Here is a 20491-nt window from a genome sequence, read left to right as displayed (position 1 = left end):
ATGTACGCAAATGTGCAATCACAAACATAGTAAAATTCAAAATAGTGCAGAGCAATAGCAACATAATGTTGCTCGAACGTTAATGTCACAACACACAAAATAAACATAGCGCTCACTTTCTGAAGTTATTCTTCATTCGGAAATCCTTCGTCTTCGGTGTCCGAAGTGAAAAGTTGGGCAAATGTGAGATCCAAAATGGCCGGTTCCGTCTCGTCGAAGTCATCGGAGTCAGTGTCACTGTTATCCAGCAGTTCTGTGAATCCTGCCTTCCGGAAAGCTCGGACCACAGTTGTGACCGAAATATCTGCCCAGGCATTTACGATCCACTGGCAGATGTTGGCGTCGTCTGGCGCTGTCTCCCTGTCTTAGTGAAGGTGTGTTCGCCTTCTGTCATCCATTGTTCCCACGCAGTTAGCAGTCTAGCTTCGAATGCCCTGTTGACACCAATATCTAGCGGCTGGAGGTCTTTTGTCAATCCACCCGGAATGACGGCGAGTATTGAATTAAGCGCGTAAGCGTGTCTCTTAATGTGCTGTTATGAGCTAGCAAATATAACAACTACACTACCCAGCATGCAACGATAGTTACGAGCATGCGCGGTAGCCCTGAGAAGCGTTGTTGTATGCTGGCAGTTAGAATGTGGTTATGAGCACGCTGTGAGTAAACGTTGAGAACTCAGTTAACACGCCTCGTCTGCATTATTTATAATTAGACAGACAACACACTTAATAGGAGCCATTTTGGGGTCTTTACATAAACACACAAATGGAAATGAAACGTCACATATCCCAGCATGCACCGCGCGCTTCTTCTTCTTCCGGGGGCGGGTGGTTGCTTACAGTACAAGAAGAAGCGCTTCCTGTTCTATGGGGGCGGGTGCTTACCTTGGCGGTTGCTTGCGTAGAAGAAGAAGCGCTTCCTGCTCTACCGGGAAAAAAGATGGCGGCTGTTTACCGAAGTTGCGAGAACGAAACTTTATGAAAATGAATCTTAATATTTATCCATATATAAAGCGCACCGGGTTAAAAGCCGCACTGTCAGCTTTTGAGTAAATTTGTGGTTTTTAGGTGCGGCTAATGGTGCGGAAAATACGGTAGTTTTTTTTTTGTAATTAATAAATATATTTATTTTTAGGTAAGATAAACATAATAATGCAATTTATCTCTAGTCTGGATGATTTATTTCTTGTCACCCTGTTGTCCTCCTGAGTACCAACAATATGAACATTACACAAGGGTTAAAGAGCAATTCCGTTAGTAGTTCATAACTATTTTTGGCAAAGTAACTACAGTTATTTACTTTTTTGAAAGTACTCTTTTCCAAACACTGATTATGATACTCTCCGTTATCATCATGATGCATTTTAAAGCCGGTATAGTCCAACATTCCGTACGTGCTTGTGTTCCCAAACCTGGTATCATAACACAATGTTCCTAGAACAGCATATTCTTAAGAAAACCGATGCACCTTTTCTGGAAGCCTTGTTATTTTGCCACCTCTGTGTTTGCACGAGGCTGACAAGGGATGTGCCGGTCACTGGAAGCCAGGCAGTAATCCAACACTTATATTACAGCCTGACATAGTATTGTTTTCCTGCTACTGGACTGTAGGGACAAACCTCTTGGAAGCGAGTAGAACAAATATGATGTTTTTTATTGGATGTTTTTTTTTCTGCACCTTTCATCTCCACGTTTTACCGCCGCCTCTGACTGATGGCTTCATTAAAAAGCAATAAGGAGGTCAATTACGGGGAAACGCTCCTTTATTTGCACATTTAAATGACACTTTTTGCTTGCATAGAGGAGCCTGGATTGGATCCTGATTAGTCTCTTTGCAGATTTTTAATAATGGTGGAAATCTGTCATTAGGATAGGATAGGGCACTTTTATGGGGGGAGGCAGGCTCAGTCTGGGGCCAGGAAAAATTCCAGGAACTCCGTAATACCAAGTCTCAATTCAACTTGTTACTACTTCAAAATTTCTCGACGGATTTGAAAAATGTCAACACCAAGCACTCCAACTTATTCAGACCATTCGAGTTTTCTTTTTATTTACCATTTTCAAAAAAAAATCATCTGTTCATAACTTTTATGGACGGAATTTCTAGGCGCAGTCAAGGCGTTGAGGGGATCCGGTTTGGTGGCTGCAGGATTAGGTCTCTGCTTTTTTGCAGATGATGTGGTCCTGATGGCTTCATCTGGCCAGGATCTTCAGCTCTCGCTGGATCGGTTCGCAGCTGAGTGTGAAGCGACTGGGATGAGAATCAGCACCTCCAAGTCCGAGTCCATGGTTCTCGCCCGGACAAGGGTGGAGTGCCATCTCCGGGTTGGGGAGGAGATCTTGCCCCAAGTGGAGGAGTTCAAGTACCTCGGAGTCTTGTTCACGAGTGGGGGAAGAGTGGATCGTGAGATCGACAGGCGGATCGGTGCGGCGTCTTCAGTAATGCGGACGCTGTATCGATCCAATGTGGTGAAGAAGGAGCTGAGCCGGAAGGCAAAGCTCTCAATTTACCGGTCGATCTACGTTCCCATCCTCACCTATGGTCATGAGCTTTGGGTTATGACCGAAAGGACAAGATCACGGGTACAAGCGGCCGAAATGAGTTTCCTCCGCCGGGTGGCGGGGCTCTCCCTTAGGGTGAAAAGCTCTGCCATCCGGGAGGAGCTCAAAGTAAAGCCGCTGCTCCTCCACATGGAGAGGAGCCAGATGAGGTGGTTCGGGCATCTGGTCAGGATGCCACCCGAACGCCTCCCTAGGGAGGTGTTTAGGGCACGTCCCACCGGTAGGAGGCCGCGGGGAAGACCCAGGACACGTTGGGAAGACTATGTCTCCCGGCTGGCCTGGGAACGCCTCGGGGTCCCACAGGAAGAGCTGGACGAAGTGGCTGGGGAGAGGGAAGTCTGGGCTTCCCTGCTTAGGCTGCTGCCCCCGCGACCCGACCTCGGATAAGCGGAGGAAGATGGATGGATGGATGGGAAAAAAATCCCGCTTTTACCGAATTTCCCAATGTTTTGGGAAATTCCCATTCAAACTAATGGTATATTCTTCAAAGTTCCACAACTCCCACATTTTAATCCGATTCAAACCATTCCAACTTCAAACTGTTCAGCGTATTCGGGAATCGCGGGCTTTACCTTGACAAATTCCAAAAATTGCCAAATTTCCCAGAATTCCAGGTTTTCCGGGACATTTTTCCCATTCAAAATGAATTGGCCATTTTTCAATCTTCCGCCATTTCCACATTTTTCAACCGATTTAAACCGCTCCAGCTTCAAACTGTTCAGCTTATTCGAGAATCGTGGGCTTTCCCTTGACAAAAATTCCCAGATTTCCCAGAATTCCAGATTTTCCGGGACATTTTTCGCATTCAAAATGAATTAGCCATTTTTCAAACTTCCGCGATTTCCACATTTTTCAACCGATTCAAACCATTCCACCTTCAACACATTTCACTATCCTGGAAATTGAAACTACCCTTCTTCCAAGCAAAAAAAAAAATTGGATTTTCCATAATTCCTGGCTTTTCAAAGCCCCATTTCCACCCTTTTTTCAGGCGACTATTTCTCCCACATTTTTCTACCCACTTCAAACGTTTCACCGTCAAAACATTCCTCTCAATTAGGACACAAAACAAAGTTGTTTTTTGAACTGGGAAAATTCCCGGTTTTCCCAAAATTCCAGGAACTTCGTAATACCATTTCTCAATTCAACTTGTTAGTACTTCAATATTTCTCGACGGATTTGAAAAAAGTCAACACCAAGCACTCCAACTTATTCAGACCATTCAAGTTTTCTTTTTATTTACCATTTTGAAAAAAAATCCCGCTTTTACCGAATTTCCCAATTTTGGGGGAAATTCCCATTCAAACTAATGGTATATTCTTCAAAGTTCCACAACTCCCACATTTTAATCCGATTCAAACCATTCCAACTTCAAACTGTTCAGCCTATTCGGGAATCGCGGGCTTTACCTTGACAAATTCCAAAAATTGCCAAATTTCCCAGAATTCCAGGTTTTCCGGGACATTTTTCCCATTCAAAATGAACTGGCCATTTTTCAATCTTCCGCCATTTCCACATTTTTCAACCGATTTAAACCGCTCTAGCTTCAAACTGTTCAGCTTATTCGGGAATCGTGGGCTTTCCCTTGACACAAATTCCCAGATTTCCCAGAATTCCAGATTTTCCGGGACATTTTTCGCATTCAAAATGAATTAGCCATTTTTCAAACTTCCGCGATTTCCACATTTTTCAACCGATTCAAACCATTCCACCTTCAACACATTTCACCATCCTGGAAATTGAAACTACCCTTATTCCAAGCAAAAAAAAAATTTGGATTTTCCATAATTCCTGGCTTTTCAAAGCCCCATTTCCACCCTTTTTTCAGGCGACTATTTCTCCCACATTTTTCTACCCACTTCAAACGTTTCACCGTCAAAACGTTCCTCTCAATTAGGACACAAAACAAAGTTGTTTTTTGAACTGGGAAAATTCCCGGTTTTCCCAAAATTCCAGGAACTTCGTAATACCATTTTGGAGTTTCTCATTTAAACCAATGGGACATTTTTCAAAGTTCCACAATTCTCACATTTTTCATACGATTAAAACCGTTCCAAATTCAAACTGTTCAGCCTATTCAGAAATCACGGTCTTTTCCTTGAAAATTTCCAAAAATTTACAGATTTCCCAGAGTTCCAGGTTTTCCAGAACAATTTTCCCATTCAAAATGAATCGGCCATTTTCAATCTTCTGCCATTTCCACATTTTTCAACCGCTTTAGACCATTCTACCTTCAACACATTCCACCATCCTGGAAATTCAAACTACCATTTTTCCAAGTTAAAAAAAATCCAAGATTTTCCAGAATTCCTGGTTTTCCAAAGCCATATTTTCACACTTTTTTTCTGGCGACTATTTCTCACGTTTCACCGTCAAAACATTCCTCTCAATTAGGACACAAAACAAAGTTGTTTTTGGAACTGGAAAAATTCCTGGTTTTCCCAAAATTCCAGGAACTAATGTCCCAATACCAAATTCTTGGTATTGGGACAATTAAACACAAACATTCTAATCTGGATTGTTTTTCCTGGCTGCAGGCGACCAGGCAAGGTTGTTGCTTCGAGAGATTGGTTGAACTCTGTTGGCCAGGGCTGGGGCCAGGAAAAAAAAAAAAAAACTTGACACAGAAACTACAAGACTTGCAACGCGATGGGGGCAGCCGATATCGAAGCTGCAGCATTTCTGGCGCTGCTCCATGTCAGGTTCAAACACTGATGACATTTATTAAACAGACAAGAAGCAAGGAATCATGCAGAGACAGAGTTAAATTTTGCTCAATGAGGAGAGACGTAATTGGAACACAATATATGACTATTAATGAAATGCAAATGTGTTGACACTCGTGATATCGCCCTGTCTCTGCCCTGTCTGCGTCACGGCACTCGATGTTCGGCCTTCGCAGTCAGCAGGCCGATTCAGGGTCTGAAAACACTGATACGAGACGACTCGCTTTGCACAGATAGAAAAGTACAACTTCAGCACAATTGATAATAACTATAGCAACGGCCTTCAAGCATAAGAGTTGTGTAATGACTTACACACATACTTGCCAACCCTCCTGGATTTTCCGGGACAAATTTTCTCCCGAATTCCATGCGGACCTGAGTGACGTGTCGACAGCCTGTCTTCACGTCCGCTTTCCCACGATATAAACAGCGTGCCTGCTCAATGACGTTATAACTGTAGAATGATCGAGGGCGAGTTCTTGGTTTCTTATGTGGGTTTATTGTTAGGCAGTTTCATTAACGTCCTCCCAGCGCGGTAACAACACACAACAACAGCAGTCACGTTTTCGTCTACCGTAAAGCAGTTTGTCTGTCGTAAACAGCAATGTTGTGACACTCTTAAACAGGACAATACTGCCATCTACTGTACATGCATATGTGACAATAATATCTAGGGCTTTTAGAGAGTGCACAACTGCGCACACAACAAGGAGACGAAGCAGAATGCATCATCAGAGAGGGTGTTCAGCATGGTTAGAAAAATAGTGACAGAGAATAGAACAAGGATGGACAATTCAACCCTTAACTCAACAATGAGTAGATGAGTGTTATGTGTGTGTATATGTGTAAATAAAAGAACACTGAAATTCAAGTATTTCTCTTATTTATATATATATATATATATATATATATATATATATACATATATATATATATATATATATATATATATATATATATATATATATATATATATATATATATGTATATACTATAACGTAAATATATATAGCTAGAATTCACTGAAAGTCAAGTATTTCTTATATATATATATATATATATATATATATATATATATATATATATATATATATATATATATATATATATATATATATATATATATATATATATATATGAAATACTTGACTTGGTGAATTCTAGCTGTAAATATACTCCTCCCCTCTTAACCACGCCCCCCCTTTTGACACTTACCACATAATTTTTTGTTTTTTTAGTGAAATGTTTCTAACATTATTAACATTGAAAATGTAAAATTCTATAACGCGTAAGCAAAGAACTCAGAAACAAGCTCGCTAGATAGCATGTTATGATCCGTTGCCCGGATCATGTTTTGTTTAGTTAAAGACTCCCTTAGTTCTGTTTCAGCACCCCTGGGTTTGTGTGTCCGGGGTTGCCATGGGTGCTGATTATTTCCACTGATTAGTGTTCGGGACGCTCACCTGCTCCCGGGCACTAATCCGAGAGCTATTTATTCCTGCTTTTCGCCACACTCAGTCTGACTGTCTTGTTTGCTCATGCAACCGTTTGATTCTTGGTTCAATGCTAAGTTTTCCCGTTAGCTATTTCCTTAACTTCCCATGCAATCGGTACGCTTTTCTGTATGCCTGATTCATGGAAAAAAAATAGTTTTCCGACCTGCACACTGCCACAATCGTTATTTTTGAGGCCAAAATGTGTCCGTTCTCCCTTTTCTGTCTACACACTGTGTCTGCTTGTCAGTACTCCGTGTGTGTGCACTGCCAAAAAACCAGCAAAGACACGGCGTGACGACGACAGGGCACGGGGTGGGTGACCGGTACTTTTTAGAGGCGGTATAGTACCGAATATGATTCATTAGTATCGCGGTACTATACTTGTACCGGTATACCGTACAACCCTAGTGTTTAAGCCAAAAACAAATTTAAACTTCTCACTCTAATTGTCTATTCCTAGTCCTCAAATTCATTCTACTTCGCCATGCAGAGCAGACGGCATCTTCAAGATGTTGTCCAGCTTGCGATTTAGTGCAAAAATCACAAAAAAAAAGTCTGAGTGCCCACGCTCTCCCCGCATAATCCCGTCATTTGTAGCAGCTTTGGCTTCGGGTACCTTGAACGACTGCCAGCATCTTCCGATCTAACCATATCTTGCTTTTCCAACTGCAGGAGTTGTGATTATTGTTTGGTATTCGAGTACAGCTGATGAATAAGTGGATCCATATAAACGCCTACATGCATAGAAATAACGCCTCAGGGCACAGAATTGATTAGCATGCATTGTTTAGGTTCTGCGGTATCTACGCGTTGACTTGGAACAGCTAAAACAAATTCTTCATATTTTAAACAAATATCATAACAACGCTGTCACCTCACTTACTGAATGCATTCATTCATTTTTCTTTCTTTCGTCGGCTCGGACTTAATATGAGCCTTCTGGAGATGCCTGATGATGAATCCGTTCGTCTGCATATGCAAAGGTCGTAATTGAAGATCTGTTGCAGCACTCATGAATTGCAATTGATGGCACGGGGGAGCGTCTGTGCATAATGTGACTCCATGGCACAGGTATCATTTAATTAAAAAGCCTTCCGACACGTACATATAAACAGCCCGACTCACGCCGATGGATGGCGGGAGAACTGTCGGAGAGGGAAACGGGGAGACGGAAGGAACGGCGAGAGGGGATTAAGCAGTCGCACTTCATGCTGTCTGTCTCCAATCATTAATTTAAAGCGCTCTTTATCATTTCGCCATAGTTGATCACCTGCAGACTCTTGCAGTGATGAACTTACCGCGGTGTCATCTGGTGAAAAACAACTGATGTAAATGAGAGCTGCACAATCGTCATGTATGTCACGCCATCCGATGCAAATGGGTAAAAATGTTTGTTTGAATTACAGTATGTTTATAAAGTAGCAGTGGGCGATACTGGGGGTTTTGGTATCGATCAAGTAAAAACAAGGCTCGTTATCGCCAATACTGATACCTTTGACATCTAAAAAAAATGTAATGTATTAATCTAAAACAATGTAATACAAAATGAATAATAATTCCCTTACAATATATATTAAAAAAAGTCACTATATATATATATATATATATATATATATATATATATATATATATATATATATATATATATATATATATATATATATATATATATATATATATATATATATTGACATTTTTTAATATATATATATATATATATATATATATATATATATATATCAAATCAAATCAAATCAACTTTATTTATAGAGCACATTTAAAATTTACCACAGGGGTAGCCAAAGTGCTGTACAATGAGCAGGTTAAAAGATAAAACGAGTACCGAGCAAACACAACACAACACAAACAGAACACGATAAAAAATAAATAATTAAAATAGAATTAATAAAAACATAAAAACATAAGAACAGGATCACAGCAGGTGTATTATGGGGCGCCATTGCAGGATGGATATCACTCAGTGTTAAAAGCCATGGAATAAAAGTATGTTTTTAAGAGAGATTTAAAAACAGGAAGAGAGGAGGCTTGTCTAACACTCAGGGGTAGGTCGTTCCAGAGCTTGGGAGCAGCAACGGCGAAAGCTCTGTCACCTCTAAGCTTCAGCCTTGTGTCAGGGACCGTCAACAGCAGCTGATCGGCTGATCTTAAGGATCGGGTGGGGCAGTAAGGCTGAAGGAGGTCGGAGAGATAGGTTGGCGCGAGGTTGTTTAGACATTTAAAAACAAATAAAAGGAGTTTAAAATGTGTTCGGTAACGCACAGGGAGCCAGTGAAGGGACGCTAAAATAGGGGTGATGTGCTCACGTCTGCGGGTCTGTGTTAGCAGACGAGCAGCAGAGTTCTGCACGAGCTGCAGGCGGGCGAGGGAGGCCTGGCTAATGCCAACATACAGGGCATTACAATAATCAAGACGAGTCGAGATAAAAGCGTGGATTAATTTCTCAAGATCATGTCTTGATAGAAGCGGTTTCACTTTCGCTATTTGGCGTAATTGATAAAAGCTTTTTTGAACGACGCTGCTGATTTGTTTTTCGAATTTAAAATCTGAGTCAAACTTTTTTTATATATATATATATATATATATATATATATATATATATATATATATATATATATATATATATATATATATATATATATAGTGACTTTTTTAATATATATTGTAAGGGAATTATTATTCATTTTGTATTACATTGTTTTAGATTAATACAGTCAATTCTTTTAGACGTAAAAATGTCATAATCATAATGAAATAACCAAAGGAAAATTCACAAAATGATTCATATATATATATATGTATATATATATATATATATATATATATATATATATATATATATATATATATAATGCCTCACAATCAAACACTTTTATGTTAAAATACTGAACAGATGTTTATTGGGATAAGGTAAACATCTGTTCAGTATTTTAACATAAAAGTGTTTGATTGTGAGGCATTAAAAGCCACAAAATGCAACGGGTCCATCAGACCCACAAACGCTGGCTGGGTAACAACAATATGAACGTTACACAAGGGTAAAGTGTTCATGCCAGGGGTCCAGCTCATGTGGACAATGGGTATGGAAAAGGGTCGGATGGATGTCAGTAAACACAAAAGTTGTGATGTTTGGCTGTGTGGAAAAAGACCAATCAAAACACAAAGTGGAGTAGAGTTATTATATTTCCACTGCTTTAATGAAATGACTTCAACATCCAGATGAATAATAGGACGTCGTTTTGTATCGTCTTTAATTGGGCAAACAAACATTTGGGGCGCTAACCGCATCTTAACTGCGAGACTTGCGCGCCCAGATGTCCAATAAATTCCTCCTGAACTTACCCAGTGCGGCTTTTACCAAATGTAATTAAAGGGACCGCCGGGGGAAGAGATTAAGACATTCCACTGTGCTGAGATCCTTGTAGTTTTTTGATCGAGTGCTGCTCGTTGACGAGACAGTTTATTGCTCCGTTGTTAGCTTCCAATTTGGTGCCATCTGTGAGCTTCCGGGGCAAAGTAGATTGCTTCTGTTCTCTGGTTAGTCCCACTTCCAGTCAACATGGTTAGAACACGGTCTGTTTAATTTCTGTCTGTTCCGGTATCGTGGTGTAATTGGCTCAACCTCTCAGCCCTTTTATTCCAGGGCGTTGATGAAATAAATATACCGGGGGGCCATCGGGGAAGCCATTAGCTCTGTGCTGAGAACGGAGCGAAGGAACCGAGGCCGACTCCTTGGTCCCGGGAGGCCGACACATGTCGAAGCTGACAGATAGCGAGCGGTTATTCCGAGGTTTGGGAGAGAGCTAATGCTTGTGTTCACCGCATCCCCTGGCGGCGGAATCACTCCCGATCACACTTCCATAAATCACGCATGCAGGCGGCGTTTTCAGAACAGCACAGTTGGTAAAAGCGTCCTTACGCCCAAGTCCACCCCCACCTCACCAGGTTTCTGAGATCTAATGATCAAGACCTCTGTATGGTCCCTGTCCTCGCTCGACTACGTTGTAGCACAGCTCAAACCTGCAGCCCAGTTCCACGGACTGGAACCTCTGCTAAGGAAGCCCAACTTAGATCCCTCTATTTGATCGACGTTTAGACCTATTTTGAAGCGTCCTTTTATTTTAAAGATTTTAGGTATGTCTCAACTTCTGTGCATTAACTGCGTTACAATGCATTTACAGTTTTTTGCTTACACACTAAATGTAAAATGTTCACACAGTTAACAAACATCTAAACACAGTAAACAAAACCACGTGCAGATCGTCCCCACCAAATTCAAGACTCTCATGGGAAAAAATGCATTCTACTATTTTGCCACCACACAGTGGAATGCACTACCAACACACCTTCAAATTCGAACTTCCCTGATAAATTTTAAAACTGTTATAAAATCATAGCTCAGCTCAACCTCTACCGGATCTGAACCTAAATAGATCCCCAGGAACTCTTTGAAGCATCAAACAGGTTTATATGTGGTTATAGTGTATATACAGTATATTTATATGTGGTTTATATATATTTATATGTGGTTATAGTATATATATATATTTATACGTGGTTTATATATATTTATCATTATATGTGGTTATAGTGTATATGTATATATATATATATATATATATATATATATATATATATATATATATATATATATATATATATATATATATATATATATATTCATATATATGTATATATATATATATATATATATATATATATATATATATATATATATATATATATATATATGTATATATGTGGTTTATATATATCTATATGTGGTTATAGTGTATATATATTTATGTGTGGTTTATATATATTTATATGTGGTTTATATATATTTATATGTGGTTTATATATGTTTATATGTGGTTATATTGTATATATATTTATATGTAATTTATATATATTTATATGTGGTTTATATGTATTTGTATGTGGTTTATATGTATTTATATGTGGATTATACATATTTATATGTGGTTTATATATATTTATATGTGGTTATAGTGTATGTATATGTATATGTGGTTTATACATATTTTTATGTAGTTATAGTGTATATATATATATTTATATGTGGTTATAGTGTATATATATTTATATGTGGTTTATATATATATATTTATATACGGTTATAGCGTGTGTATATATTTTTATGTGGTTTATATATTTATATGTGGTTATAGTGTATATATATTTATATGTGGTTTATATATATTTATATGTGGTTATAGTGTATGTATATATTTATATGTGGTTTATATATATTTATATGTGGTTATAGTGTATATATATTTATATGTGGTTTATACATATTTATATGTGGTTATTGTGTATGTATATATTTATATGTGGTTATAGTGTATATATATTTATATGTGGTTTATATATATTTATATGTGCTTATAGTGTATATACATTTATATGTGGTTTATACATATTTATATGTGGTTATTGTATATGTATATATATATATATATATATATATATATATATATATATATATATATATATATATATATTTTTTTTTTTTTTTTTTTTTTTTTAATGTGGTTATAGTGTATATATATTTATATGTGGTTTATATATATTTGTATGTGGTTATAGTGTATATATATATATATATATTTATATGTGGTTTATATATATTTATATGTGCTTATAGTGTATATACATTTATATGTGGTTTATACATATTTATATGTGGTTATTGTATATATATATATATATATATATATATATATATATATATATATATATATATATATATATATATATATATATATGGTTATAGTGTATATATATTTATATGTGGTTTATATATATTTGTATGTGGTTATAGTGTATATATATATATTTATATGTGGTTTATATATATTTATATGTGGTTATAGTGTATATATATTTATATGTGGTTTATATATATTTGTATGTGGTTATAGTGTATATATATTTATATATAAACATTTTTGGTGATTTAGCCCCCAATTCCAACCTTTGATGCTGAGTGATGGGTTCCATTTTTATAGTCTTTGGTATGACTTGGCTGGGGTTTGAACTCACAACCTACCGATCTCAGGGCGGACACTCTAACCACTGTCTAGGTTATTTTTTAAGTATTGGGACTTGGGACTTGGGACTTGGGCCTCACATAGGGAGTCTACGGCCCTAAGTGAATCTCATCCTTGTCCTGGTTTTCTATACATTGATCTTCACTACTGTTTTGATTGCGTTAAGTTCCTTTGTTGTCCTTCCTCCGGTCATGAATAAAACAATCACGGAGGTTAAGCGAATGGCCTCGAATTGCAATTTGGCAGATAATTGCAATCGGTCTTTGTAAAGCTTACATTTTTAATGAAATGATTCTCCCTTCTTGTGTCCAGGCCAGTGGGGCCATTGTGTGGGTGAAGACTGCGGGTCCGGTGGAGTTCAGACCAGGACAATATGGTGCGTCCACAGGGAGGGCTGGACCACCCACCACTCGCATTGTAACCACATGGACAGACCCGAGAGTCGGCGGCACTGCTTCAAAGTGTGCGACTGGCACCAGGACCTCTTCGAGTGGGAGCTCTCTGCCTGGGAGGGCTGCGTCCTGGTCCCGTTCTTTTCCAACGAACTCAAGCTGAGGACCCCGGAGTGCGTGACGGCGCAGCACGGCATCCAGAGACGGAAAGTCCAGTGCGTGCGCACCTCGAACCGCACCACGGTCACTTCGAGGATATGCGAGTTCTTTTCCCAGAGACCGCCGGTGGAGCAGGCGTGTCTCATCCCGTGTCCTCAGGACTGCGTGGTTTCGGACTTCGACTCCTGGTCAGGCTGCAGTAAGACCTGCGGCGTCGGCTTGCAGCATCGGACTCGACATGTTCTGACCACGTCCATGTACGGAGGCGCCGGTTGCCCCAATCTGACGGACACTAGGACTTGCTCGGGTCCCGTCGCCTGCCCCGCCGGGGAGGATGAATACCAGTATAGCCTTAAAGTGGGAGCCTGGAGCCAGTGTCGGCTCCCCCATCACAAGGACGCCCTGTTGAGTGGCCGGACTACTGTGGACTTCGGCAGTAACAAGGAGAACAATACAGTCATGTTGCAGAAGGACGCATCCCGGTACCACCAACACCACCATGGCCACCGCAAGTACCCCATGTCTTGGGAGCTGGAGGTGGGGTACCAGACACGGCAAGTCCGCTGCACACGGAGTGATGGCAAGAATGCGATGCTAAGGTAAGGTCATCCAACACAAATAAGAACCTTATGTCCAAAGTTTTTAACGGCCCACAGCACGTTCTAAAAGTATTACCCTATTTTCTGGACCATAGGGCGCACCGGATTATAAGGCGCACCGCCGATGAATGGTTCATATTTGATCCGTTTTCCCATATAAGGCCCACCGGATTATAGGGCGCATTAAAGGAGTGTCGGAGGCAGATATTTACATATATCCGAATTTAAGTGTTACTTCTTTTATTTCATAATAATATTACAAAACAGCTAGTGTTTTTCTTCCAATTGTCTGCAAATACTGTGTGCTAACCTTGAGTGTGGAATGTAAGAAAGAGAGATACTCCTTCCTCTTATCTATTCTTATGTCCAGGTGCGGAGGACAATGGGCATGTGTTTGGGCTGGAGGGACAAGACTGCGAGGGTGGGAGGGAGAGAGACTTGATAGAGGAGAGGGTTTTTCATTGGAGGGGGGCAGACCATCTTGAATGTTCTATGCTGGACTGGTCTCAGTATATTTACAAAGCTTTGCAAATATATTACAAAATACCTATTCTGTCTCTGGTGGTTCTTCTACTCAGCTTTAAGAGTCGCAAAGAGCTCGGGAGCGACCTGCGACTTCCCTGGGAGGAACAACTGGTCCAAACGCAACAGGAGTCATATTATTATTCTTTGTTTTCTAAATGTAAAAGACTCCCTTGTGGTCTACAAAACATGTAATGGTGGTTCTTTGGTCAAAATGTTGCATGGATTATGTTTTACAGATCATCTTCAAGCCACTTTTATTTTGTTTTCAAACGGTGCCTGTAACACGGCAGTAAAACGGCTGATCGGACAAAACAGAAGCCATGGTCATGGACCCACTAGCTGCGGAAGCTAGCTCTCCTAATCAGCTAAACAGACCCAATAACTCCTCGGTCACGTTTTTGGTGGATTTACGAAACTGAAACAATACAAAAAAAAGGTTAATAATGCTAACACGAACACTTTAAAGCTTGTTAGCATATTCAGTAATGCTAACAACGCTAACTTGATCATAATACAATAGCAGGTTCAAATATGCATGAAACACTCCTACAGACATCACACATGGGACGGTGTAGTTAGTATGAATTGTTTTAGCTACATGGTAAAACTTACAAATGTCGCTTGAACGGACAATCCTTTCGAGCAGACACGCTATCCAGTGGTTCTTAACCTGGGTTCGATCGAACCCTAGGGGTTCGGTGAGTTGGCCTCAGGGGTTCGGCGGGTAAATAAAAACTTTGGTCTTGAATTTGAAAAAAAAAACACATTTTATTTTTCACTATAGAAGGGTTCTTTGAATGAGCATATGAAAACGGCGGGGTTCGGTAGCTCCAACAAGGTTAAGAACCACTGTACTAGAGTCTGTGAACATTGCTCCAAAGTCAGGATTTGTTGTTGATTTAATGTGCATACAAAAGTAAACATGGACAGGTGCAAAAGGCAGAAATATATGATAAAACAAGACGTCAACCCCGAAAAAACTCGCCAGCTAACTTTTGTCATCATTTTGCCAAGTAAAATTCCAATTATTATTATTATAATATTGCCAAAATTTTAAAGTTTTCTTATAAAATTGTGAATTTTGTCGAGTAAAATTACGACTCTTTTCATAAAATTGGCAAAATGTTAAAGGGGAACATTATCACCAGACCTATGTAAGCGTCAATATATACCTTGATGTTGCAGAAAAAAGACCATATATTTTTTTAACCGATTTCCGAACTCTAAATGGGTGAAATTTGGCGAATTAAACGCCTTTCTAATATTCGCTCTCGGAGCGATGACGTCACGACGTGGCGTCACGTCGGGAAGCAATCCGTCATTTTCTCAAACACCGAGTCAAATCAGCTCTGTTACTTTCCGTTTTTTCGACTGTTTTCCGTACCTTGGAGACATCATGCCTCGTCGGTGTGTTGTCGGAGGGTGTAACAACACGAACAGGGACGGATTCAAGTTGCACCAGTGGCCCAAAGATGCGAAAGTGGCAAGAAATTGGACGTTTGTTCCGCACACTTTACCGACGAAAGCTATGCTACGACAGAGATGGCAAGAATGTGTGGATATCCTGCGACACTCAAAGCAGATGCATTTCCAACGATAAAGTCAAAGAAATCTGCCGCCAGACCCCCATTGAATCTGCCGGAGTGTGTGAGCAATTCAGGGACAAAGGCCCTCCGTAGCACGGCAAGCAATGGCGGCAGTTTGTTCCCGCAGACCAGCGAGCTAAACCCCCTATCGACCCTAGCTTCCCTGGCCTGCTGACATCAACTCCAAAACTGGACAGATCAGCTTTCGGGAAAAGAGCGCGGACGAGGGTATGTCTACAGAATATATTAATTGATGAAAATTGGGCTGTCTGCACTCTCAAAGTGCATGTTGTTGCCAAATGTATTTCATATGCTGTAAACCTAGTTCATAGTTGTTAGTTTCCTTTAATGCCAAACAAACACATACCAATCGTTGGTTAGAAGGCGATCGCCGAATTCGTCCTCGCTTTCTCCCGTGTCGCTGGCTGTCGTGTCGTTTTCGTCGGTTTCGCTTGCACACGGTTCAAACCGATATGGCTCAATAGCTTCAGTTTCTTCTTCAATTTCGTTTTCGCTACCTGCCTCCACACTACAACCATCCGTTTCAATACATGCGTAATCTGTTGAATCGCTTAAGCCGCTGAAATCCGAGTCTGAATCCGAGCTAATGTCGCTATAGCTTGCTGTTCTTTCCGCCGTGTTTGTTTGTGTTGGCTTCACTATGTGACGTCACAGGAAAATGGACGGGTGTATATAACGATGGTTAAAATCAGGCACTTTGAAGCTTTTTTTAGGGATATTGCATGATGGGTAAAATTTTGAAAAAAACTTCGAAAAATATAATAAGTCACTGGGAACTGATTTTTAATGGTTTTAACCCTTCTGAAATTGTGATAATGTTCCCCTTTAAGCTTTTCTTGTAAAATTGCGACTGTTATTCGGTAAAATTCCAACTTTTATCATTATATTGCACAAATGTTCAGTTTTTCCTGTAAAATTTTGACTTGCGTTGAGTAAAATTACGACCTTTATCATAATAATAGAGGTCGGCATTTTTTTCGGAGGTCTCAAGAAGGTAAGAAATACAAGAATGAGTGTTTGTGTGTCCTTGTATTTCTACCCTTCTTGAGACATCAACAAGGAAAAGTACCTTCCATATGAGGACCGGTGAACAAGTTAGGACCGAAATCATGGTCCCAATACGGAAAACCATTGCATCTAATAGAGAGCCAAATACCAGAGCAGTGGTTCTTCACTTGGGTTCGATGGAACCCTAGGGGTTCGGTGAGTCGGGCTAAGGGGTTCGGCGGAGGTCGAGACACACCCGACTCATCGTGTAAATACAAACTTCTCCCTATCGGCCGTATTACGGATACGGCAACAGCAGAAGTCACACTGATTTGCAGGTGTGTCATTTGTCGTGAGTTGATGCTCTGTGTTGGTTTTGTTCTTTGAACAAGGTGATGTTCATGCACGGTTCATTTTGTGCACCAGCAAAACAAAAACTAAATAAAAAAACATTTAGTTTTTCACTGAAAAAGGGTTCGGTGAATGTGCATATGAACATAGTTGGGTTCGGTACCTCCAACAAGGTTAAGAACCACTTCTCTAGACGGTTATACTTCCGGTTCAAGGCACAGAACAGGAAGCACAGTGAGCAAACATGTACTGGTGGTGACATAATCAACAAAAGTGACATAGATTCAGGTATAAAACTGACATTTTAGTTTGGGCGAATGAACCTGCGGGGGTTTTTGTTCCCGAGTCTCAGAGTCTGGAGGTTTTATTAGTCCGAGCCACTCTGCGGTCACGTCGTCTACGTCTGTATTTGGTTTTCAGCTGAGCGAGGTAGTGCTGAATGGTAGGAGGCGAGCAAGAAATATTCGCTCATCACGATGCTGCACCAGGACTCGGAGAGGCTTACCCGTGTTGGTTTTATCCTTCAGCGGGTGGTCACATGACCGCCTTAGCGTTTCATGCTCTTCATTGCCAAAATCACAGATTGAGCCCTATGTTCCCCCTTCGTCTTCGGCGTGGAAAAATCCAGATTTTATTTAGGCTGCGTCGCACCTGCGTTTCATCAGTTAGCATACGCAAACTAACTTTGTCACTCTTCTTCTATAAAAGTGTTTTTTTTTTAGAGCCTTGTCGCGACCTTTAAGAGTATTAATAGACATTTTGAATAAAACCACCAGATTATTTGGGTTTGATTTATTTTTTGGCTCCCTGGAGATTTTTCATAAAATGTATAAAAATGGGAAAAGATGGTGGAAAATATATATATATTTTGTTTTAAGGAGGACAAACATGACAAAAACCTTCCTAATTGTTGGAAAGCCCACTCTTTAATATGTTTATGTTTCACTAATGAGAGTATTTGGCGAGCGCCGTTTTGTCCTACTAATTTTGTCTGTCCTTGAACTCACCGTAGTTGCGTGGTCTGTGACACAACTGTTTGTTTACGTGTGCAACTTTCTCCGACGCTGCCAAAGAAAGACTTGTTTTATGCCACTCCTCCTTTGTCTTATTTTGTCCATCAAACATTTTATGCTGTGCGTGAATGCACAAAGGTGAGCTTTGTTGATGTTATTGAATTGTGTGGAGTGCTAATCAGGCATATTTGGTTAGAGCATGTCTGAGCCTTTCCGCGACCTTTAAGAGTATTAATAGACACCCTGATGCATACATTTTTTTAAATTAAACTACCAGATTATTTGGGTATGATTTATTTTTTGGCTCCATGGTGATTTTTCATAAAATGTACTAAAATGGAAAAAGATGGTGGAAAATATATATATTTTGTTTGTAGGAGGACAAACATGACACAAACCTTCCTAATTGTTAGAAAGCCCACTCTTTAATATGTTTATGTTTCACTGATGAGAGTATTTGGCAAGCGCCGTTTTGTCCTACTAATTTTGTCTGTCCTTGAACTCACCGTAGTTGCGTGGTCTGTGACGCAACAGTTTGTTTACATGTACAACTTTCTCCAATGCTGCCAAAGAAAGACTTGTTTTATACCACTCCTCCTTTGTCTTATTTTGTCCATCAAACATTTTATGCTGTGCGTGAATGCACAAAGGTGTGCTTTGTTGATGTTATTGACTCGTGTGGAGTGCTAATCAGGCATATTTGGTTAGTGCATCTCTGAGCCTTGCCGCGACCTTTAAGAGTATTAATAGACACGCTGATGCATAAAAACATTTTGAATAAAACCACCGGATTATTTGGGTATGATTCATTTTTTGGCTGCCTGAAGATTTTTCATAAAATATACTAAAATGGAAAAAGATGGTGGAAAATATATATATTTTGTTTGAAGGAGGACAAACATGACAAAAACCTTCCTAATTGTTGGAAAGCCCACTCTTTAATATGTTTATGCTTCACTGATGAGAGTATTTGGCGAGCGCCGTTTTGTCCTACTAATTTTGTCTGTCCTTGAACTCACCGTAGTTGCGTGGTCTGTGACACAACTGTTTGTTTACGTGTGCAACTTTCTCCGACGCTGCCAAAGAAAGACTTGTTTTATGCCACTCCTCCTTTGTCTTATTTTGTCCATCAAACATTTTATGCTGTGTGTGAATGCACAAAGGTGAGCTTTGTTGATGTTATTGACTCGTGTGGAGTGCTAATCAGGCATATTTGGTTAGTGCATGTCTGAGCCTTGTCGCAACCTTTAAGAGTATTAATAGACACCCTGATGCATAAAAATGTTTTGAATAAAACCACCAGATTATTTGGGTATGATTCATTTTTTGGCTCCCTGGAGATTTTTCATAAAATATATTAAAATGGAAAAAGATGGTGGAAAATATATATATTTTGTTTGAAGGAGGACAAACATGACAAAAACCTTCCTAATTGTTGGAAAGCCCACTCTTTAATATGTTTATGTTTCACTAATGAGAGTATTTGGCGAGCGCCGTTTTGTCCTACTAATTTTGTCTGTCCTTGAACTCACCGTAGTTGCGTGGCCTGTGACGCAACGGTTTGTTTACGTGTGCAACTTTCTCCGACGCTGCCACAGAAAGACGTGTTTTATGCCACTCCTTCTTTGTCTCGTTTTGTCCACCAAACGTTTTATGCTGTGCGTGAATGCACAAAGGTGCGCTTTGTTGATGTTATTGACTTGTGTGGAGTGCTAATCAGGCATATTTGGTTAGTGCATGTCTGAGCCTTTCTGCGACCTTTAAGAGTATTAATAGACACGCTGATGCATAAAAACATTTTGAATAAAACCACCAGATTATTTGGGTATGATTCATTTTTTGGCTCCCTGGAGATTTTTCATAAAATATATTAAAATGGAAAAAGATGGTGGAAAATATATATATTTTGTTTGAAGGAGGACAAACATGACAAAAACCTTCCTAATTGTTGGAAAGCCCACTCTTTAATATGTTTGTGTT

The 20491-nt window shown here is 39.6% G+C and overlaps 1 protein-coding gene across 2 annotated transcripts in view; it reads left to right on the top strand.

Annotated features, from left to right (window-relative positions):
- thsd7ba (thrombospondin, type I, domain containing 7Ba) overlaps positions 1-20491 on the top strand; it is a 518989-nt gene that overhangs the window by 132424 nt on the left and 366074 nt on the right. For both annotated transcript variants that reach the window (XM_061926051.1, XM_061926050.1), the window contains exon 3: positions 13191-14028. In XM_061926051.1, coding sequence (XP_061782035.1) covers positions 13191-14028 — 838 coding nt within the window. The remainder of the gene's footprint in view (positions 1-13190; positions 14029-20491) is intronic.

This window comes from Nerophis lumbriciformis, linkage group LG31, assembly GCF_033978685.3.
Source record: "Nerophis lumbriciformis linkage group LG31, RoL_Nlum_v2.1, whole genome shotgun sequence".
Taxonomy (NCBI): domain Eukaryota; kingdom Metazoa; phylum Chordata; class Actinopteri; order Syngnathiformes; family Syngnathidae; genus Nerophis; species Nerophis lumbriciformis.
This window is presented reverse-complemented; position numbering and strand designations above follow the sequence as displayed.